This window comes from Lytechinus variegatus, chromosome 6 (genome assembly GCF_018143015.1).
Source record: "Lytechinus variegatus isolate NC3 chromosome 6, Lvar_3.0, whole genome shotgun sequence".
NCBI classification, from domain to species: domain Eukaryota; kingdom Metazoa; phylum Echinodermata; class Echinoidea; order Temnopleuroida; family Toxopneustidae; genus Lytechinus; species Lytechinus variegatus.
The window spans coordinates 26,768,430-26,793,123 of NC_054745.1; the positions used below are offsets into that span (position 1 = coordinate 26,768,430).

Below are 24,694 nucleotides of genomic sequence, written 5' to 3' on the forward strand. Positions count from 1 at the left end.
GTTCGGAGGATACAGGTCACCTGGGGCATTCGCATCGAAGGAGACCTGCAAGCCAACGTCGGTTCCATGCTCTGAGTCGGTCTCCCATTCGTCGATCATTCCAACTTCCCTCAACACGACACTTTGATACCAAGCGGTTCAAAAGCTAAGAACCTGCACGCACCGCATTATGTCAAAACCAGCCTTGACTTGTCTCTACATTGTGGGTCCGAAGTTCCTGTGAAAATGCCGTCATCAGATTGATCATGTGGGACTGAAATTAATTTTTCTATACATGTACATGTAAATGTTATACCGTATGCAATTCATCTTTCATCTTTTGTAACCAAACCAAACATCGTGCCAATTCTCCTTGTTGCTTCCATTTTAATACCACTTTGAGATATTTTCCAAGTAATTTTTGTCAAAGCAAACATTGTATGATACGTGCCTAGATGCTAAATATTACGCAAAATTAGGCATCCTGGACTGAGCAGTAAAACTATATATATTTTCAGGAGCTTGTTGGAGTTGTTCACCTTAAAATCAATTGAGACTTGGACAAAAGACTAGTCATGTAAGTGAATATCATTCCCCCTGACATAGCAACGAGACTAAAGTTTGTGAACACATATGTGAAGCAACAATCGGACTTCAACTACTTAGGAACTCAATATATGCAACTCATAACACACACCAGTATGAATCAGCATGCGTCGTACGAGGCGCTTAACCTGTCGCAACGTGGTATGGGCGTCGCTGGTGGGAGGGATCTGAGCGATGACCTGCACATGATGTCACGGGGTCAACATCAACTCATTATGGGCGCGGTGGGAGGGGCTTCGGGTATCTCATACGGTACTGTCATTCAAGTGGCGAACGATTCCATGAAATACCACAGTAAGTTTTCCAGATTTATCATTATTCTGTTTTTTAAATGATTTCAATTCAGATTTTAATTACTTTTTTTTTTTCAATATCAGTATCATTCATTTATCAGCTTCATTCTCTTATCATAAACTTATTTTTTTTTCAATTCGATTTTTAATTTTTCAGCTTTCATGTACTGTACATGTACCGTATTTGTTTTCAGTTTTGATTGTTCAAGTCTTAATTTGTGATTTTTCAATTGTTCTTCCGTTTTTCCATTTATCTTTTTATTACAATTAAAAAGCTACACTTTACGCAAAGCTTCATGTACATGTATACATGTACTTGCCTACATCTACATGTCACACACTATTTCTTTTGTTTTTATTGTTTAGATTATAGAATATCTCTTATGACAATAAGGACAATTTTGTTTGAACCACAAAATGTCTAAGGACAATTTTGCTTGAACCACAAAATGTCAAAACAAATGACATTCCCACATTTGTTCAGGGTGGAGTAAAACTATTTCACATGACAATAAGGAGATCATAAAAATTCATATGAATTATAAACTAAATAGTGAGTTGGGATGTCATCAGTCCCCTCATTTGCATACTGTGTAAAATCAACACTTTGAAACGTCGTAACTTTCTTATTTTACAACCGAATTTGATGACATTTTCAGTTTTATGCTTATTTGAATTTTCTGTTTTATTCAAATCAACTTTTTGTTGGGTGGACTTGTCCTTTTATAAAGGGGAAGTTCACCCTGATAAATTAATCTAAAAATAGAAGAAAAAAAGTGTTGGCAAAGGTTTGAGGAAAATCATTTAAGGAATAAAAAAGTTATTAGAATATTAAGTATTTGATTTGTGACGTCATATGCGTGCAGCTTTCCTATATCGTATGGTTAAAAATAAATGAAATGTCATTTTCTCAGAAAATTGAAAATGGTTTTTATTGTACCTCTAGGTTATCAATACACAAATCATTTTATAGAGTATGCTCCTGAGAATGAAATAAATTAAAAAATACATGTAAGTCAGCACAAGCCATTAAAAAAGTTCTTGAAATTAATGCATTTTATATATGTATATCATATGGGGAAACTGCTTGTTTATGACATTGCAGATCAAAAACTTGGAAATTCAATATTGAATAGATTTTCTCAAATCTTCACCAATATTTTTTTTTTATCGTTTTCATGCTATTATTTTACAACAAACTATTCATCAGGGTGAACTCCCCCTTTAACAATAAGTAAAAGTCATTATGAAAGATGCAAAATGTTACATACATGTAGATCTAGAGTTTGTAGAAACTCACCCATGTGCGCATTGCCATTGAAGTTAATTAAAAAATGGTAATATGTAGAAAGGATCATATTTCCAGTAGGAGAAACACAGAACACAATGGCCTGTTGATAGTCTTGTAAAACAGACCTCTTCCAGATTTAAGTTATAAATTTACCATTACATGTATGGTAACTTTGCCATGCTCTGTCAACTTGCATGGAATCCTTGATTCTGATTGGCTGTTGATCACCGTTACCATGGTACATGTACATGTAGTTAGCGTTGGATGGCAAGTAACTTTTATGCTGGGGGGCCCTGTTTATAAGTCAACATTTCATGTTGTACAACGCCTACTTAGCTTGTTGTACACAAGCAAATGAGTCGAGAGGCTGAATGTCAAACATTCAAACATCCAAAATGTATCATGGCTTTAGGAGGTGACGTCACAATATGATTTAATTCATTGCACTCAGTAAAGTGAAGGTGCAATATACGTATAAGCCTGTTGGCTAAATGCGCAATGCTGCCCAAGGTCATGTTCGCTTGTGGGCTTTGCTTTTCGCTTTCAAATTTTTTGCTCCTTTTTCATAGATTACTGCAGGGTAAAACTCTGCAGTGATTTCAAGTTCGGTGTTGGTGTTTTTTTCATATTTTCGTTTAATTCTGAGGCGTACGACACAGATTATTTGTGCAATGGTGCAAGATTTTGCATTCGGTGAAAGAAAAAGACACTCTCTTCACCTCATGCGAAATCTCGCACCATCTTACTCATGCCTATTCGCTATTTGTATACATGTACTAATTGGTATGTACGGTAAATGGGGCTATGCCGCTATGGAGGTTCTCGTAAACCGCTTTTTTGAATTTGGTCTTGAACCTTACACGTGACTCTGCCTTCATTGGGGGAGGGGTCAGCTTGGAGGCCCTCCCTCAACTTTTGGGGTAATAGTTTTAGAAAGCGAAAAGCTCTCAATATTCTGTGACGTATTTCCTTTGAATCTCCCGCACCTTCTAAGACCAAGTTTACGGTTCCGAAGATCCGCTTCATAACATTGTCAAACCAAAAATTGCCGTAAAACATAATTTTGTTTACAATTTAAAAACAAAACATGTTTCAAAATATTGATCTGATGCTGTTTGGGGTCACATGTGTACATACATACACCTGTAGCGACAACTTTCATAGAAAAAACATGAAAATCAAACAGTTGCAAAAACAATACAATACAATAATACATGCACATGCGCATCTACATGTAGGATATTGATCTGATTATCACAATTTTTAAAGAACATTGGCTAATAACACAATCAGAGTTCCTTCACCAAAGATGAGAAAATCTGGAGCTTTGGAGGTATGGTAAGAGCAAAAAGATTGATTTTGCATACTAATTACTAAAAAAGAATGATTTTGCATAGTAATTACGCGAAAAGAATTATTTAGCATACTAATTATGCATACAGTGTACATTTACATTAGCATTATAATTAAGAGCAATTTTTTACGGAATATTAAAATAGATATTTTTTTAGATAAATGTACATGTAGGTCCAAAGCAACAAGTTCTGAAGGGGGCCTGAGAGGCCAGGGGCCTGTCTTACAAAGAGTTGCGGTTGATCTTATCAATCGTAACTATGGACGGCCAGCAAAGCCAATGTATCAAATGCTTGTTTGTTCAAAAACTTTTCTAGATAGGAATGTATATAAATTCATTGATTTCTTGACAATTTGGTGTGTTTTCCTTTGTTTACAAAGGACATTTTGTAAATTTCCTGTAGAAAAAAGTATGCCACTGATGGATTTCCATCGAGTTACGATTGATTGGATCAATCGTAACTCTTTGTACTTAGACGGGGCCCTGATATACATGTACATGTAGAAAGCCAGCCAAAAAAGGGGTCTGCAAATCAGACTAGGCATTTGATGATGATCATGAGTGCATAGTACAGATGTCATTGGGCCTCGATTTTCCCATCATTTGTTACACTGTGTGAGGGAGGTTGCTTCACAGACAGGAGATACCCGATGCAGAATTATCATTCAAAATCATTTCCCATGGCTAGATGTACATGTACATTTGTAATGTACTTTATCAGGAAGCAGAGGGCTCTGCTGTGTATATAGTGAGGGCCGCACCTGATTGTGAATTTAGCTCAACCTGATGTAAAACATATAAGAAAAGATACTTTTAAAATTTATTTTTGATCTACATGTACCTGTAGATGGGTAGATGGTGACATGAAATACATGTACATGTACACATTGTGAATGATTGGTATATTTGTTATTTTCAAGTCATTTTAACATAAATTTGTGTTGATAATTATGTACATAACAATGTACATGGGGCAATCATGTTTTGTCATGTGCACCTGTCCTGTTTTGATTATAATTATCATCTTCAAAAACATTGCTTCTAATTATTGTTATGATATGTACATGTATGTTATTTATTATACAATAATTAATGTTTCATTGTTATCAATAATAAATTGTATTATTAACTGTTTTTATTGTTAATACAGTACTATAATATCATTTATTAATGCAATTCATGAATCGTCATTTCATTTTGTTTACAGATATTTTCAGGTATTGAATAGGCATCTCCATTTTTATGTCCATTTTTATAATCCATTTCCTTGAATTCAGGTTCCGCCAGTATCCCGTCACACTCGCAAGCATTGAGCATGGTCGCCAGGACGTCAAGCCCTCACCATAGCAACACCATAGCAACCTCAGTACATAGCCCTCCCAGCCCCGCCCTCAGCTCTTCCCCTCCCAACGCTGGGACAACAGCTATGCATGCGGATGAATTACATTCAAGGTATGAAATCAAATACTTTATTTTTTTGTACTATTAGAGTTGTTTTATCATTCCTTTCTTATAGCTATACTCTTTTTATATTTTGATTTGTCTAATTTTTTTTAATAATTCATTTTTTTTAATGTTAATTTGATCATTATTTAATTCTTGCCAAAGATAACTCTATTAGAGTTGTTTTATCATTTCTTTCTTATAGCTACAGGTGTATACTCTTTTTATATTTTGATTTGTCTAATTTTTTTTAATAATTCATTTTTTAAAAAAAAAGTATGTTGATTTTATCATTATTAAATTCTTGCCAAAGGTTACTCTATTAGAGTTGTTTTATCATTCGTTCTTTAATATACATGTAGCTACACTCTTTTTATATTTTTATTTGTCTGATTTTTGTTAATTAATTCATTTTTTTAATGTTAATTGTATCGTTATTAAATTCTTGCCAAAGGTTATAAGTTAGAAAATTGTTTTGATTGCATTTACCTGAAATTAGCTCTGCTTTATTGGCCTACATGTAATTCAATTCAAGATTTTATTCAAGACACAACTGCATATAAAGCAGAGGTCTATATATTACAAACATCAGAGAATACATCAAGGCAGGCATACAGAGATATAACTAGATTATAGAACAAGGTATACATGTGCCCTAAAATGATATTAGAAATTAACAATGAATACCGGTACACAAAACAAAGTGACAGCAATGTATAAAAAGTACAATGGAAATATTTACAATGGCCAGATCTGCCAACCTGAACAAGAACATTTTAGTATTTTCAAGGCTGAAAATCAGTATTTTGGTAAGGAAAGTAGTATTTTCACAGGAATACCATAGGACAACACATAAACTGAAACTTAAGAAATCAGTATTTTGCATGAAACCATCAGTATTCTTCTCTATTTTCAGTACTAAATATGGAAAATCAGTACTACTTGGCAGCTGTGAATGGCAATAGTAACTATTTTAGTACATGTAGATCCTGACTCATGACTCTGCCATTAAATTGTTATACCAATGCTTCCACAATTCTGATGTAAACCTCGTTCATCAGTGCCAGGGAAAAAATACACGGGGGCTCGGGGCGATTTTGCCCCCGAAATGCCCTAAAGAGCCCTGGGGCCTGTTGCATAAAACTTTTTACCTGAGAAAAATCTGGTAAAAAATGACAACTAAGGTTAGTCTGATTTCTGCCATTGACTTTAACACAGGGCAAAAACTGTGGTAAAAATAACCTGAGTTTTCTCAGGTAAAAAGTTTTATACAACGGGCCCCTGGAAAACTAAAATAGAGCCCCTGAAATTCCTATAGAGTCCAATGTAAACTTTAACACAAATTAGGATATTTGGGCTAGTGAGCTCAAAAATAGCCCCGGAAAATAAATTATTAATTTTTTCCCTGATCAGTGCACTGGATAGTATTTTCAGAAATGGCAAGTCTCTCATACCCTTTTTACACGGGATTTTCTTAGCCCCGGACTATCGCTAACCCTGTACTATCCTTACCCCCGTACTATTTTTTTCCTTTTCACACATGCCAAATTGTTAATTGCTAACCCCGGATAAGGAATGCTTGCTTTTCACACACAAAACTCGCTTACCCCGGACTAGTGGTAGCTCATGCTTTAAGGACATTTGTCGATCATTCGTAGTACAAGTACTTCACTCGTACACTTTTTACACACGCTAAAATTTCCTTACCCCGTACTATAGGTGGGGCTAAATTGCCATTTAGACCCACCTATAGTACGGGGTTAAGGTTAGCCCACTTTCGTTTTACACTAGCGATCTTAACCCCGTACTATCACTCTTAGCACCGCAATTGCTGGGATAACCCTGCTTTTTTGCAGGGCCAAATAATCCTGTACTAAAATTGGGGTTAGCCCACTTTGCAAAAATGCTGTGTAAAAAGAAAGTGGGCTAAGCTTAACCCCGTACTATAGGTGGGGCTAAATGGCAATTTAGCCCCACCTATAGTACGGGGTTAAGGAAATTTTAGCATGTGTAAAAAGGGTATCAATAAACTTGAAAGTTAAGTTTCTAACAACTGCTTGACACGAGGGTACATTGTACATGAGCATCAGCAAACATTCTGCTAGCACTAGAGTGTCTGGGAAGGAGGTGTACCTACGTGTAAGCTACCACAAGTTTCCTCAAACTGCTCTTCTTGTGATCTGCACCACAAATGTGAAGTATACAGCGGAGTACAACATGCTGGTAATATTTATCTTTGCTTTGATATCATTTTCCATTATTGTAGAGGCCAAAGATTAACCAAAGAATCAATGAAAAAATACTTAGAGGACAGGTGCCACCAGACGGTTGTCATACAGCATGCCAAAGTAGCCCAGAAATCATACGGGAATGAGAAGAGGTAAGAACTGTTCATTGTATTAACCCTGTCTCGTGTTGTGTTGTCGTAGGTTCTAATGCTCTTTTATTTTCAACCAGACTTAAAATGAGACTAATCGATGCAGGATGTACAGTTCATATATACATTTATTAATTAAAGATGATAACTTGATGATGATGATGACAAATGCATGAGTAAGTCTGATGGTGACTATACTCTGAAGATGAAGATGATATATATGCTGCAAACTAAGTATACTTTTCTGTAGCTCTAAACTCCAAAACTGATATATATGTTGGTCTGGTCAAGACTCTTTACAGCCAAACAGGTGTTGGTCAAACTTGGATGCTTGACCAAAACAACCTGTACTTCACAACCCTGAATTGGGGGAGTTGACCTTTTAGGGAGAACATGAAATGTAGTGAAGAAGAAACCCATAAAATGTGTGTGCGTCAGAAGTTTAGCTGGAAGATGAATAAGTAATACTTTCTTAAGAAATTTGGAATTGGTAGACATATAGTTTCCTGTTATACTTCCTGTAGAAGCATTGATTAAGTATTGATTATGTATTGAGATATAGGCTGAGGGATTGGGGAGATCATGAGATCATATGGCCGGGATATCAAAGAGGGGGGAGGGGTCAGTGAGATCTCGGCCGTTAACCACACATCTAAAATTACCAGGTCCCACTGAGAAGACCTTAAAGGGGAATGAAACCTTTGGAACAAGTGGGCTTATGTTGAAAGAGAAAATTCAAAGAATAAGGTCAAAGAAAGTTTGAGAAAAATCTGACAAATAATGATAAAGTTATGAGCATTTGAATATTGCGATCACTAATGCTATGGTGATTGGCAATGCGACAAAGATCTGTGATGTCACATGTGAACAACTTTCCCTGTGAAAGACTGTAAAATCCCCCTAAAATGTCCTTTTTAGCTCTTATGGTGAAACAAACTCTTTATCCATAATGTATTCTTTAAAAATCCATATTACCTGCGCTTTTTATATAAAGAATACATGATCTACTGATAGATCTCATAAAAGAGGCAGTTTATTAAAATGAAATATACAATGTATACAAAAGTAAATAGGAATTACACAATTTCTTCCAGAATCCTTTGGCACATATTTTTTATTTATACAGATACTTTGGTGGTCATTTCATTGGAGTCTGTACAAACTCATTTTGAAATCGTTACCAAAACTGGTATATCCTAAACCTAACATAAAACTCTATTGCAGCCCTAACCCTACATCTTAGAAGAAATAAAGCATAGGGCAATTGTCATGTAACTGATAATTCAGTTATGACATTGCTTTACCAGAGGGCCTGTTATTACCCTTCTCTGATCTAAAAGCTGAGTGCCCAGCATTCTAGGATCTGTAAGGTCCTTTAAAAAAAAGAAAATTTTTGTTGTTCCTTAACTTTTATTTCATCATCATTATGTAACTGTTTGTACAACTATGGATATGGAATTGATTATGTTGGCAATTAAATGACCATTCTTGGATCAATAAAGTATTCAAAAGGATATTTTTTTTGCAAGTCTTTTACATGTACTCCTACCCATGACCTCCTGTATGTGACATGTGCACTCTGCCACCATGCCCGATAAACAAGGTTAAACTATTGTTATTTTTTTTTCGTGTTTTTGTTTAGGTTCTTCTGCCCCCCTCCTTGTATCTATCTTCTAAATCCCGGCTGGAAGAGGAAGCGGGAACAGATGCTGAAAGATGGAGAGACGGAAGCCGGAAGCCAAGTCTGTGCCTTCATTGGGATTGGTAACAGTGATCAAGATATGCAACAACTCAACTTAGAAGGAAAGGTAAGGTTTTTGAAAACGGGAACGATAGATTTTGATTTTTTTTTTTTTGGGGGGGGACATTGTGTTGTAAACATGTGTTTTATTCAAATGGTTTAAAAAAAGTTTAATCTTGAATTGTTATTATTACAGGATTGCTGTGCCGCTATTGCTGTTATACATTTCAGACTCGGACAAGAGAAAGCATTTCTCTCTGAGCTTGAAGATATTTTACGGAAACTGGGAAGAATAGATTATGATTTTTTTTTTTTGGGGGGGGATTTTTTGTTGTAAACATGTGTTTTCTCCAATGGTCTGAATAAACTTTAATCTTGAATCTTTATTATTATTACAGGATTACTGTACCGCTATTGATGTTATACTTTTCAGACTCGGTCAAGAGAAAGCATTTCTCTCTGAGCTTGAAGATATTTTACGGAAACTGGGAAGGCTAGATTATGATTTTTTTTTTTTGGGGGGGGATATTGTGTTGTAAACATGTGCTTTACTAAAATGGTCTAATAAACTTTCATCTTGAATCGTTATTATTACAGGATTACTGTGCCGCTACTGATGTTATACATTTCAGACTCGGACAAGAGAAAGCATTTCTTTCTGAGCTTGAAGATGTTTTATGGAAATTGGGGGATAAATAATCATTTTTTTGGGGGGAGGCTATTGTGTTGTAAACATGTGTTTTCTCCAATGTTCTGAATAAACTTTAATCTTGAATCTTTATTATTACAGGATTACTGTGCCGCTAAGACGTTATACATTTCAGACTCGGACAAGAGAAAGCATTTCTTTCTGAGTGTGAAGATGTTTTATGGAAATGGGGAAGATATCGGCATGTTCAACAGCAAGAGGATCAAAGTCATTTCGAAACCTTCCAAGAAAAAGCAATCGCTGAAAAATGCTGACTGTAAGTATAAACTTTTTTTTTTTCTGTCTTCTCTATCTGTCTGTCTGTCTTTCTCAGACATACTGGCCCAAATTCACAAAGATGGTTTTGAAAACCATCGGTCGAACCCATGGTTTATGCAGATTTCCTGCGTAAATTACGCTTAATTTACCCTGTGTACTAAAGAGCGTCCAATACTGATGCGTTCCTTTGTCACAGTGCGACGAATTGAAGCCTGTTACCATGGTTGAATACGCTGTTTTATTCACGAGTCCATTGTTTGAAGAGTGGACTCATTGATTAAAATAGTGGACTCATGAATAAAATAGCCTTGTAAATTACATTCCACACTATTATCATGCCAATTTTCAGGGCGTTCGAGTTATCGGCGGGCAAGACCTCAAGGCGGGATTGAATCAACTAACACCCAAAAAGCCTGGCCTGTTTAGGGCTAAAGTTGCCTTAGTACAAAACCACACTTTCTTTATTTTTTCAAATTCCAGTACGTATTCAGTATGGGTCGACAGTGGTTCTCTTCGATCAATTGAGGTCCCCCCCATCAGCTCACACCCAAAAAGCACAAACAAAGTTGCCTTGGTACAAAACCACATTTTTTTTTTTAATTCGAGTGTGTATTTAGTCTGAGTCGACAGTGGCTCTCTCTTATCAATTGAGGTCGAAGCCGTTGTCCTTAAAGTTGCCTGTAGTATATAATCATGCTTTTTTTTTCAAAACTCAGTATGTATTTAGTTCAGTCTGGGTCGTCTGTTGCTCTCTTCTATCGATTGAGATTGCAGACCATGTCCTTACAGTTGCCTTCAGTATAAATCACTCTTTCCTTTTCAAATTTCAGTATATATTTTTCACGTCGACAGTAGCTCTCTTCAACCAATTTAGATCGCAGACCATGTCCTTAAAATTGCCTTCAGTATAAATCACACTTACTTTCATTTCCAAATTTCAGTATGTATTCAGTCTGGGTCGACAGTGGCCCTCTTCAATCGATTGAGATCGCAGACCGTGAGCACCAGGTACCTCCATGTAGAAAACAATAATTTCAAGGCAAGCTCTCAACAGTGGGGAGCCTTCACTATCCATCTCTGTAAGTATGAAATGGTGATCATTTACGATGGGTTTTTTTATGGTGCTTACCCACTATCCGGTGCGCCCTCTATAGGTTGCAGAGGACAGGCTGATTGACTAGCTCTGCGGTCAACATTGCAGGCAGCGCAAAGTGATAGTGTACTGTAATCCCGGGGGGGGGGCACTTACATTGATGAATGGATACCATGCACAACCAAAAAACACGTAAGAAGGATGTCTTTTTCAAGATAGGGCATGTTACGTACATGTACGTAACGTGATAAGGGTGTCAAAAACACAAAAATAATGAAAAAAGGGTATCTATTTCGATAAGAAAATTACATGTTTAGGGTCGAATTTGCAGTGATGATAAAATAAGATATAGGATGTCCTTTTTGCCCCAATACTACGTGTTTAGAGTCCGATTTGCACGAGGGGTGGAAGAGGGGGTCGTACTAATTCAAATGATGTGTAAAGGGTAAAACCGTAGACAGAAGGACCCGTACGTGATACAACAATAAAATATTCCTGTACTTGTTTAGGGGTTCATTTCAGGGAATATTTACCAAGAGTGTCGTTTTGTTTCCAAAACTTGTTGAGGGTAGGGTTTTACATGCCAATACATGTTAAGGGGTGCATTTTCAGAATATTAAAAATATGTGTTTAGGGAGCTTTTCGATGAAAGTGGCCCAATCCGCACCCCCCCCCCCCCCCGGGACTGTAATGTGACTGTGATGCTTCAAAAAGAAACCCATAGTGCAGTAATTCATCGAAAACGGTCAAAATTTCGCAAATGAATATGCGGGCAAATCTCTCTCCCACCTCCTGGACACTAGTACACTGCAAATCCGGTCAAACTGCGTCGGCAAGCTCCGAATAATCGCGCTCATGCACTTTATTATTACTAGCTCGTGAAACAGGTGCCGACTTTTTCCAATGAGGCATTGCGAATTTTGGCCTGTCCGCCGCAACTGATAGATGGCGCACTGTATTGTGAATCCAACGTATTGTAAATGCTGTGGTCAGGATAAAGTAGGAACAAATATCTAAAGCTTTTTTGATTTTATTCTTACTTGCATTTACGGTCTGCCCTGGATGTCATAATCAAATTCACAGCTACATGTATAACCTCAATTTCATTTTATAACAGATTTAAACGCTATCTAAAGCTTTATTTGATCAAACGTGACTCTCGTTGAATTCTAAAGGATTTTTTTGGTCTCCTTTTTACTTTCACCCCCCCCCCCTGCTTTCCATTCTCTCCTTCCCTATTCATGTATGTTTGTTCTGGGTTTGTTTTGGTACAAGACGCGATTCATTTTTTATTTACTGAGTATTCACTGAATTTGTTCTCCGCTTTTATTAATTGATCAAATCTTATGTTATTAAGGGAACTGTCTTGACAAGACCTCTTTGGTCTTTTACAGCTATACCTAATTTCAATACTTTTTTTCTATTCAATATGCATGTATATACCATTGAATTACTTTATCTTATCTTGAATTGCATTTTTTTTTATTGTGTGTTGTTAAATGTTTTTAATATTGGAATTGAATAAAGTTGAATTGAATTGAATTAAAAGGCATGCTTAGAAAGATGAATCATGTCAAGACTTTCATACTGTAGAGGTGTTGTGGCTCAGTGGATAAGTCTCCGGACTGTAAACCACAAGTTCCGGGGTTCAAACTCCCACCGCAGCACGAGCGTCCTTTGGCACGGCGTTTATCTACATTTGCCACTCTCAACCCAGGTGTAGTAAATGGGTACCCTGTAGGAAGAAATTCCTTGAATGCTCGATGCGCCCGATCAGGCTAGCCGTGCTAAAGCCGGGGTAATAGTATGCAGCGCTTAGAAACATTAGTATTAAGTGCTATATAAATGTTGCATATTATTATTATTAATACTGGCTTACACCTAACAAATAAGATGGCATGTTTGATCTGAAAAAAAAAACGTCCGAATTAAATCTTGGGACCAGAAGAACTCGTTTTGTTACGTTTGATTTGTTTTGGGCCATATCCCAGTAAAGCACAATACTTGAAATAATTGGTTTATTTGTAAAAATAATTCTTGTCTCTTGTAGTGGACTATGATGTTTGATTAAAAAAAAATGGTCCAAATTAATTCTTGGGACCGAAAGAATTTGGTTTGTTACTTTAATTTGCTTTGGGCCCTTTCCCAGTAAAGCAAAATACTTCAAATAATTGGTTTATTTATAAAAATAATTCTTATCTCTTGTAGTGGACGATGATGAATCGGAGAGTGAGGAGTTTACCGTCCGGGAAGGCTATATCCATTATGGCTCTACCATCAAACTAGTAGATACAATAACTGGTATGGCGTTACCAAGATTGGTAAGTTATCTTATGGCATTCTTTTCTCAATGAAATTATGATGAGGGATGTCACTTGTTATACGTCAGTTACATTTCCCTAAGGCGAGTCAAAAACAGCCATTTTACATTTCTTGTACAAGCTACAAATGGGTAGTTTGAATAAATTTATAATTTTTTTTTTCGACTCGCCGTATGTCGGCCGCAGAGGAAATTTGTCTGAGGTATTGGACTAAAACATGAATTCAGGCTTTTGAAACTTATTTTTTTAGCCACAGAAGACACGATTTCGGCCATCGCAGGCACTAGTGAACATTCCCTAGTGTTTGAGATGGATGATTACATCCAAACGGCAGAAATTTGTAAATGAATATAAGAAAAAAAAAAATATCTCAATCGGAATTAACCGAGTTGATTGGCAGTGGGAGCCTCACAAAAGAGTCTGCGGACTTGATTCACTGGGGCTGGGGTTCAAATCTCCCTGCAGCACTTGGAAAATGTTTATCTATCACATGTGCTTCTCCGTGACACCGGTTTAGCAAATGGGTACCCGGTAGGAATCCGTGAATGCTCGCTCGAGCCCCCCCCCATAAAATTACCTGTGTTAAAGCCAGGTAATAGTATGGTGACACAACATTTATTCTTGAGAAAATCGCTCTAGGCTTGATTTCGTCTTGAGATGTAGGGTAAGGGTCGAAATAGGGTTTTATGTTAGGTTTAAGGTAGGGTATAGTGTTGAAACCCGGGCCCTGTCTTACATAGGGGGCGTTGCAAGAAAATATTTGCGATCAATTTCAAAAATTCTGTTGCAATTCACAACTGATAGATCAATGTTAGCTGTAGCAAATAAGATTAAACTTCTTGTTTCAAGGAGCAAATTAACAATCAATCGCGAATTTGCAATTAACAGCAAGACTTATGATTGATTTAGGGACCAAAAATTGACTTGCAAATGATCGCAAGTTTCTTGCAACACGCCAATAGAGTTATGATTGATCAGATCAGCCTCAAGTATATGGAAATCCATCAATGTCAAAATCTTTTCTTTAGGAAATTTACACAATGTCCTTTGAAAACAAAGAGAAGCATGTACCGAATTGTCAAGAAAACAGTGAATGTATGAATATACATCACATCTAGAATATCTTTTGAACAGACGTGTATTTTAGATGTTGACGTTGCTGGCTGTCCATAGTTGTGGTTGATTGGATCAGTCGTAACTCTTTGTAAGACGCGGAGCAATTGTTGGAGCAAATGTCATGCAAACAATAATACGCAGCGCTAAAGGTAACATTTTACGACTGGTCTGCGACCTGATTTCAGAAGAAAATGTTGTAGAATTTGATGCTAACATTAAGACTTGGAATATCTTACTGTGTAATGTTCTAAATCATGTGAATACCTATGTTCAAATCTATGACTATGCTATCATCCTTCAGAGAATAAAAGCGAATTTAATATCTCGTCGTAATGACGTCATAGCAGTTATACGATTGGCTACGATTTGAAACTAATTTTGCCTTTACTCCAAAATAATAGCTTGCAATCTTTCGAAATGGTTATATTAGAATTCTTTCAATTAATATTAACCTCAAATTAAATGATATGCTCCATTCTCATTTTTAGAAAATGAGCAAAATGCGATTTGTTCCAAAATCGGATTGCGAACAGTCGTAAGGTGTGCGGTGGCCTTAAGAAGCACCATTGCATAAATGTTGTATATAATAGTTCAGCTAGTCATCTTGACTTCAACATGTATCTCTACTCCTCTAGAAAAAAAAAGTAGACAAAACATGATAATAGTTATGCCAATCGCCATCACCATAATGATTGTGTGGTTTATTGTCAATTGGTCTACTGCCAACTTGTCCACTCACCACATGGTCTACTTTCATTTGGTCTAATGCCATTCTTTCCATCAACAGTTTGTCTAACAACCAGGTCCAGTAACCATTTGTTCCATTCATCACTTTGTCTGATAACGACTTCGTCTGAGACCATTTCGTCTCATAACCAGTTGGTCTAATATCCATTTTGTTTTCATTCATTTTGCACGATTAACACTTAGTCCAATTAGACCGAATGGCAATGGAGTGTACTAAATGGCTATAAGCCAGTTCGTAGTTCCTTTCTGCGCATGATCAAAAGATTCTACGCATGATCAGAGGAAGGTCTTTAGTACTAAAGTGACATGGGGTCCGTTGCAGAAAGAGTTGCGTTAAATGCAAGATAAAAAACCAATCGCATGTCCAAAATGCGCGCTGTTGATTGGTTGAAAATCAAGTTGCACGTGAATTTTAGAGTTGCGTTTGATTGCAACTCTTTCTGCAACGGGCCCCTGGTGGTTTAAAATCTAATGAGATAAGCACCAACTTTGATGTCTTGATTATTCATATATTCTTTTGAATAGTGGTATTCATTTACATCCGCAAAAAACAACAATACGTCCACTAACGACTGGTATTTCACAGTTCGCGAAATACATTGTGCAACATACTATAACATGCATTCAAAGTAGGAATGCAACACTTGGCTTGAAGTGTTCATTGGTGTGCTATTCTAGTCACCTGGTCTATTCAGTTTCTTCATCCTGCTATGTAAGGCAAGCTTACGTAATATCTTGCTTTGAAATCTGCCTATCATAATGAAAAGAAATAAAAGGTCATTTGACCAACATTGTCCAGAAGCAGCTACGAACTGGTCTATTGGACCAACTGGTTATTAGCCGAAAAGGTGAGGGGACAAATTGGTAATTAGATCATGTGAATAGTGGATGAACTGATGGTAAACCAAATGATAGTGTATGAGTTGGCAATTGGACGAATAGGCATTAGACGAACTGAAATAAACCTATTGTTTCATATTTCTTTGATCTTTTCTGCCTTTCTCCAGATTATCCGCAAAGTTGATAAGCAGATGGCTCTGATGGACGCGGATGACCCGGTTTCACAACTCCACAAATGTGCCTTCTACATGAAAGACACTGACAAGATGTACCTCTGCCTCTCCCAAGAGAGAATCATACAGTTCCAGGTACTGACCAGGGTCACGTAACACAGTAACTGATCTTACAATTGATATTTGTAATTTTTTGTACATAGTAGTCAATGCAGTCAGTCATAAAAGTTTGTTCTGTGATTGATTGCTAATTTTTTTGTGTAACAGACCCCAAGGGAGTGTTTCATTACATATAAACAGTGGGTGATTTCAAATTCAGTGTTGACCTTTGGTGTTGGTGTTGGGTTAATTTTTACACGATTATAACACCAAACATAAAATGAAGATGGTCCCGAAAAGTCACTCACTAGTTGTTGAGATGTCAAGAATGTGATCTGGGGTCCGTTGCAGAAAGATTTGCGTTTCAACGCAAGTCAAAATATCAATCGCAAATCCCAAATGCGCGCTGTTGATTGGTTGAAAATCAAGTTGCGCATGATTTTTAAAGTTGCGTTTGATTGCAACTCTTTCTGCAACGGGCCCCAGGATCAGTTTTACAAACTCTGAATTTCAACACCAACACTGAGACCAACACCATACTTCAAATCACCCAATGATGTTAGCTGTTAACATACTCTCTGAATATATAGAATCCATTTTAATATGTTTCTCCATTTTCACTATGCCTCTCATTGGCCCGTGTTCGTGATTCAAATTCTGCCTTGGTTGAATATGTATAGCCAATATTAGACTCTCAAATCATTCATTACTGACTGGGAATGATTACTGAAATAGCTCTTTTCGTTATCAAAACATGAAGAAAGGGGCAAGTATAGATAAACATACATGTACAGTGTAAATGTAATTTTGACATATTTGGCTTGCGGTAGTTTAAACTCAGACCAAACGCTATCCAGGCTTAAGAATATAGCAGGGTGCTACATAAGCACTTGCCCGATTGCCCGGGGCAAGTAAAAGTTAGAGTCAGGCAAGTGTTTTGAAGTAAAGACCAAAACTACTTGCCCGAATTGGGCAAGCAATATTCACACAGTAGAAAGCAACATTCTCACAGTAGAATGACCAAAATTAGGGTTGATATGACATGATATATTAAGTTATTGACCCTAATTTTGGTCATGGCAGGCAAGATAAAATCACTTTGGAAAAGAAAACAAGGTAGATCTGTTCATGCCAAAAGAGAGAAAAAGGTCAATGGTTCATAAAACCGCAAAAACTTTCTTTTGAAGAGGTAAAACTTTTTTTTTCAAGGATTTTTCTGGCAAGTGAAATAGATTTTTGGGCAAGTATATTCCAAATTTACTTGTCCGACTGGGCAAGCGCTTCTAAAAAGTTATGTAGCATCCTGATATAGGTCAGTTTTACCGCTTTCAGTAACTCATGATTTTGGCCCTCACCAGACCATCACTGAAATAGTCTGCACCACGCTACTTTTAAAGGGGAAGTTCACCCTGAAGAAAACATTGTTGTAAAAATAGCAGAAAAATTGTAAAAAAAATATTGGTGAAGGTTTGAAGAAAATCCATTAAAGATTAATTTATTGGAGTTCAGTTTTGGAATTGTGATGTCATAAACGAGCAGCTGCCCCATGTGTTATGTAATATAAATTGCATGAATTTCAAATTTTGTATGGTTCCTGATGACTTAATTTTGTTTTCTATTTATGATCGGGTGTGAAATGATTTGTCTATTGATATACAAAAGGTACAGTGATAACCATTTTCAGTTTTCTGAGAAAATGACATTTCATTGATTTTTTTAACATTCGCTATGTAGGAATGCTGCTCGCATATGACGTCACAAATCAAATAATTGAAATTCTAAATTATTAGATGAATTTTTCTCAAACCTTCGGCAATATTTTTTATTATTTTTTTCTGCTATTTTTTACAATATACTTTTTGTCAGGGTGAACTTCCCCTTTAATAATGATGACGATTCAAGAATTTTGGCACATAAGGGATAACTGCCATGGTTAGTGAACACAGCATATACAGAGTAGAAGTGCTCCGTGCGAGGAGGAATTTGGCCGGGCTTGTTGCTGCTATCGATCATAAACTCTTTGGTTGGGCCTGGCATGGTCTATTCTAGCCCGCGCAATTCATGAACTCAAAATTTCACGACTCAGCCAGGGCCTGGTCCGGACCAGCAAGTTACTGAAAGCGGTATAAGTCTATCAACTTTATTTTGTTTTTTTTGCGTTTTCTCCAAGGCCACGCCATCGCCGAAGGACCCCAAAAGGGAGATCATCAATGACGGGGCATCGTGGACCATTATCAGTACAGACAGGGCCGAGTACAGCTTCTATGAAGGCATGGGACCCGTTAAAATGCCTGTTACGCCCGTACCACTTGTTACAGATTTATGTGTAAGCACTGCGTTCACATTCACTAGGTTGCGTTTATTATTACGCTTATACCTCAGTCATGTATCACCTAAGGAGAGTCGAAAACAGCTGTTTCCACATATTTTTTTTACCAGCGACATTCAGGTGGTTTAAACAAAACGGCTCTTTTCGACTTGCCGTATGGCCGCCGAAGTGAAATGTGAGGGAGGTATTAGCTCTATATGAATTTAGCTTTGAATTCATATTTACTTTATGTTAAAGGAAACCAAAACCATGGAAAGAGAAGCAATCTTATTTGAAAGAGTAAAATGAGAGGAACAATTTAAAAAAAGTTTCATCAAAATTGGTTATGAAATAAGCAAGTTATGGACAATCAAAAAGTCTTGTTGTATTTACTATGTGGATCCTCAAATTGGCAAACGTGCTTCAAAATGGCTGATTTTGTGGACAACTCTCCATTTGTTTTGTACACATATTTTCAGATTTTCCCCTTTATTTTACATATTTCACATTATCTCCTCCTGACCTTGACATATATGGTGTGGATTATATTTTCCCATGACATATGTTGTGCTCAGAAGGAGGCAAGATGCAATTTGAAAGATAATGAGGAAAATCTGAAAATTTGTGTACAAAACAAATGGAGAGTTGTCCACAAACTCAGCCATTTTGAAGCACATTTGCCAGTTTGAGGATGCCCATAGAAAGTACAACAAGAGTTTTCAAACTGCCATAACTTGCTTATTTCATAACCGATTTTGATGAAACTTTTTAAATTGTTCCTCTCATTTTACTCTTTCCAATAAGATTACTTCTCTTCTTGGGTTTTGGTTTCCTTTAATCAGTCTATATAGATTGATATGGACACAGCTTTTATGAAGGCATGTGACTTTCAAAAATGCCTGTTGCACCGCTACCACTGGTATCAGAATTACATGTAAAGACTGCATTTGCATTCACTAGACTAAGTGTATTATGCTTAGATCTAAATATTTATTCAGCTTTGATTTCATATTAGCTTTATGTTAATCAGTCTATATGTTAATATGAACACAGCTTTTATGAAGGCATGTGACCTGTTAGAATGCCTGTGAAACCGGTACTACTTGTATAAAGATTTTACATGTAAAGACTGCATTTACATTCACTAAGTTAATGTATATTATGCTTAGATCTAAATATATATACAGGGGGGTGTTTCACAAAGATTTAAGTATGACTATGAGTCGCACTTAAATGTCTTGTCGCGTGCAGTATAAAAGGCATGACAGCATTGGTCAGATCATGCCAAGAGGACGCGCACTATACCATATCCGATATCCACTGTAAACAAGCTATCGCCCGAAAAGGTCATTGTGATGTCATCGCGCATGTACTGTTACGCTTGTTTACGTCAAAATTTTGAATTTTCGATCAAGGCAGAATGAATCAAATAAAGGATGCAAAATGATCTGTAAGTACAAATCTGGTACCGTAATTGTCATTGGGATTAAAACTGCCCGCATACTTGTTAGTTGAGAAGTCCAGACATACGATCTAATGTTAGATCTACTGCCCTGAGCTGTGAACAGCCAAATTCTCCACTCACCACTGCACTGCCCAGGCAGCTGCAAGCGCTGGCCCCGGCGCGGCCCGGGCATACACACACTGCTATTGGAGGTCGGAGGCTGCCTCAAGATCTTGTCAATGCAAAGCTGTATTTGGCATTTTGGGTATAATAATGCCTTTGTGCCAACATATTATGCAGTTAAGCCCATATTTATGTTGTCCAGGGTTATCAAAGTGTCTGCATTACATTTTGGAATTTTCATGCATCCGGTAAATAAATCATGCGTCCGGTAAAAAAAATCATGCGTCCGGTAAATTTTTTCATGCGTCCGGTAAATTCAATTTACCGGATGCATGAAATTATCATGCATCCGGTAAATCATTAATTTTTGTATTTTATTCAATAAATTTTTTCCATTCTATAAAACAGATGATGCATGGGTTTCTTTCGTGGGTCAGTGGAACTGTGTGCACGCGGTAACTTTGGCATTATGGTCTAAACCCACTCGGCTGCGCCTCGTGGGTTAAACCATGCCAAAGTTACCTTGTGCACACAGTTCCTACTGACCCACTCTAACCCATGCATCATTTGTATATTGATCAATAAGATTGCGCGTTGCTTATAATGTACGCGTCGACATTTAAGTGCGACTCTAAGTCATACTTGAATCTTTGTGAAACACCCTCCAGGTCTGATTTCATTGTTAATCCTGGCCACGATATAAATGCATGCTTTTGGCGAAGGTGGCTAAATGGATGCTTGAATGAAACGTGATCATACAAGAACTGTTTTTCGTGGTAAATGTGTAACGCAAATAAGAATCCGCCAAGACTTTATTCCGTCAAGTCTTGCGCAACTTATGATATGGGGGTACACGGTTCTGAAGTTATGCAACATTTCAGAAGTGCATGACAAACCCAAAATTGCTCAAAAATGTGGTTTTATGTACAAATCCATCGCTAAGTCTGGATGTAGCTAAAATTCGTAAATGTATCATTATTTTTGCTTTTATTGATTAAAAGGAACTGATTTCATGAATTTTAGGACTGTTCCACTGTATTATGGAACTCTGTTAAAAATATGTTTCATTTATATTATACAGCTATCATAATAGCATAGACTCTACTGCGCTTTTAGCTGAGCTGCTGTATAGGCGCTAAACCATTCAAGGAATAAATCCCCCATTCACCCCACCTGGGTTGAGTGCAGCACGATGTGGGTAAAATTCTTGCTGAAGGAAATCACGCCATGGCTTGGATTCGAACCCAGGTCCCTCAGATTGAAAGACGAGAGTCGTAACCACTAGACCATGACCCCCCCACCAAAATGTCATCAACCCGTTTCTTTCCTTTTGCATTCTCAGCTAAATGGCGGCGGTGATGTAGCGATGCTTGAACTGAGAGGAGAGAACTTCGCCCCGGATCTACGGGTGTGGTTCGGATGTGTCGAAGCAGAGACGATGTACAGGTAAGACCTTTAGGAAATTGCCACTTGGTCTACCCCACTTTGCTTTCTGGGTTCCGAGAAATCAATCACAATGAAGGCTTCCATGGTAGTTACAACATTGACAAAGATACCGTAGTTTAAAGATAAATTCAACTTTTGGTAACGATCTCAAAATGACTTTTTACAGAATCTAATATAATGACCACCCAAGTTTCTGTTTGTATGAATAAGAAATATGTGCCAAAGGATTCTGGGAGAAATTGTGTAGTTGCTGAGAAATAAGCAAAATAAGCGCGGATTCGGTCACTTCCGTCAGGTCTTTATTCCAGCAATAATAATACACTGTCCCACCTGTGCCTATCTGTGTTGGTGATCTTCAGTGTGAACGGTTTTTCAGCGTAGATTTCAAGATTTCACAAAGTTCAGTTTATGTAACTGATCCTCGATGATATTCTGACAATTAAGCCTGGTTTTACAGACTTTCTCATGAAATCAGTGTTAACTGCAACTACTGGCATTTCTCTTTAAGAAATGCATGCCTGGGTCCTGTCTTACAAAGAGTTACGTTTGATTCAATCAACCACAGCTACACGTATGGAACGCCAGCTATGTTAACTTTTAAAATGCATGTTCGTTCCAAAAAAATTCTAGGTACGATGCATATTCTTTCATTCATCATTTTCTTGAAATTCGGTGTGTTCTCTGTGTTTGCGAAGGATATTGTGCAAACTTTCTGTAGAAAATAATGATGACATTGTTTTATTTCCATGTAGTTAAGGTTAATCCGATCAATCGTAACTACTTGTAAGAAGTCCATCTGATTGAAAGACAAGAGTCGTAACCACTAGACTACGCAGCCCCCACGGACCACAATGCCCTCACAGAATAAAAAGAACAAGATTTTTTCACAATCAAGATTGACAGCCATATGTTGCAGGGTACTACATAACTTTTTAGAAGCGCTTGCCCGGTCAGACAAGTAAATATTGAAATAGTTGGAATATACTTGCCCAAAAATCTATTTGACTTGCCCGAAAAAATCCTTGAAAAAAAAAAGTTTCACCTCTTCAAAAGAAAGTTTTCAGTTTTGTGAACCATTGACCGTTTCTCTCTTTTGGCATGAACTGATCTATCTTGTTATTGCATTTCTTTTTCCAAAGTGATTTTATCTTGCCTGCCATTACCAAAATTAGGGTCAAGATCATATCGACCCTAATTTTTAGTCAGTCTACTGTGAGAATTTTGCTTTCTACTGTGTGAATTTTTCTTGCCCAATTCGGACAATCTGTATTGGCCTTTACTTCAAAACACTTGCCCAACTCTAACTTTTACTTGCCCCGGGCAATCGGGCAAGTGCTTATGTAGCACCCTGCGTTGACAGCTGTGTATTCTGTTTTTCTCCTCTCCTAGAAATGCTGACCTCATGTTCTGCGTGGTGCCGGATATCTCGGCGCTCTGCGGCGAATGGAGGTACATCCAGCGTCCGACCCAGGTCAACATCATGCTAGTGCGGCAGGATGGGATCATCTACCCGACGGGCCGCATGTTCACCTACACTCCGGAACCATGCGCAACGTCCCACTGCCGAGCCATCGACACCATCATGCGGCGGGAGCGGCTCCCGGAGATGAACTTGATAGGTCCCGACAGCATGCCGGCAATGGACGGTGCGATAGGGGGGTCGCTTGCCATGTCGGGGGAGATGATGGCGTACAACGCCATGCGCATGAGCGGAAAGTGAATCGGTATCAGTACTTGTTTGGACTAGTACAGACATGAAACGGGGCTCGTTGTGTCGAGAGGAGAATCAAAGCCTTTCCGGAGGATATCCCTGTTTCTAACCTAGCGCCTCGCTTCCACATGCATCTGTTGTCGTGGAGGAATCTACTTCTTCATCCTTTCTGAGTTAATGTGAGGTCGAGATAGGTTGCTACTGCTGTAGATAAGATCTGTGCTTTATCTGACCTCTGACCTTTCTTTGACCTTTGACCTAATGAACATTGTAAGCAAAGTGACCTTAGTAACCTGCTTTGTACATCTCGTCATTGTGGAAGTTAGGGTCAAAGGTCATTCGGTGTAACCGCACTAAGTGAGGTAAATCACTCTGTATTAAGTCTATCAAATGTCCAATGGGAATATACGAATAAACGACGTTTGAATGGATGTGCAAAAGTATAAGTCAGTATTTCAATACTTCTGTGTTCTCATATTGTCTGAAATCGAAATCGTGAATGCAAGACAGATTTTCTATTTTTTGTCATTTCTTTGTCCGCCAGTCATATTTTTGAGGTAATACTCCTGCCTTATCATGTAATACACAATATTCTCTGGTGATTTGTCGGAAGATGGCTTGGTGTTGTAGTAATTTGTGTAGTTTCCTCTCTTTCAGTTGATTTCAACCCTAAATAGACTGGGCTATTTTGATGCCTAAGAAGAGAGGGGGGGGGGGGGGGGATGGGTGTTGACTCAGCCCCCCTTATGATCTCGGCTGTCGATTGCATGATTGTGACGATTGTTGGCGCGCGCGTTACCCATGGCATAACCTACAAAACTATAAGATCAAGTTTTGCGAAAAATATCATTGCTTATTTATTATGCTAATTTATGCGTAAAATCAAAAGTTTGCTCTAAGTAACTATATAATGCCCGTAAAATGCTAATTTTTGGTTCACAGACTCATTATTGGAAGTTGATCAAATATACCCTATAAAATGTTGAACCCATGGCATAACCTACAAAACTATGAGATCAAATTTTGCGAAAAATATCATTAATTAATTATGCTAATTTATGCGTAAAATCTAAAGTTTGCTCTAAGTAACTATATAATGGCCCTAAAATGCTAATTTTTGGTTCACAGACTATTGGAAGTTGATCAAATACACCCTATGAAATTCCAGCATCACATTTATTTCATTATGTATTTTATTGTTTTCTAAATTTCTTATGTATTT

The 24,694-nt window shown here is 37.5% G+C and overlaps 1 protein-coding gene across 1 annotated transcript; it reads left to right on the forward strand.

The window, feature by feature from the left end:
* Nucleotides 1–278: 278 nt before the first annotated feature.
* LOC121417288 (recombining binding protein suppressor of hairless-like) lies at nucleotides 279–23,642 on the forward strand. The gene is made up of 11 exons (XM_041610934.1): nucleotides 279–879; nucleotides 4,801–4,975; nucleotides 7,233–7,346; nucleotides 8,986–9,151; nucleotides 9,875–10,049; nucleotides 10,993–11,130; nucleotides 13,353–13,465; nucleotides 16,336–16,476; nucleotides 18,611–18,766; nucleotides 21,658–21,761; nucleotides 23,151–23,642. Exons 1-11 carry the CDS (start codon nucleotides 657–659, stop codon nucleotides 23,479–23,481), a joined length of 1,836 nt encoding a protein of 611 aa, XP_041466868.1. The 5' UTR covers nucleotides 279–656; the 3' UTR covers nucleotides 23,482–23,642.
* Nucleotides 23,643–24,694: the final 1,052 nt, after the last annotated feature.

Excerpts from the sequence above, each read along its gene's own strand:
- LOC121417288 (XM_041610934.1), top strand. The coding sequence starts at position 657 with ATGCAACTCATAACACACACCAGTATGAATCAGCATGCGTCGTACGAG. Across the intron at positions 880-4,800 it reads CGATTCCATGAAATACCACA|GTTCCGCCAGTATCCCGTCA; the intron begins GTAAGTTTTCCA and ends CCTTGAATTCAG. Across the intron at positions 9,152-9,874 it reads AACTCAACTTAGAAGGAAAG|GATTACTGTGCCGCTAAGAC; the intron begins GTAAGGTTTTTG and ends TTATTATTACAG.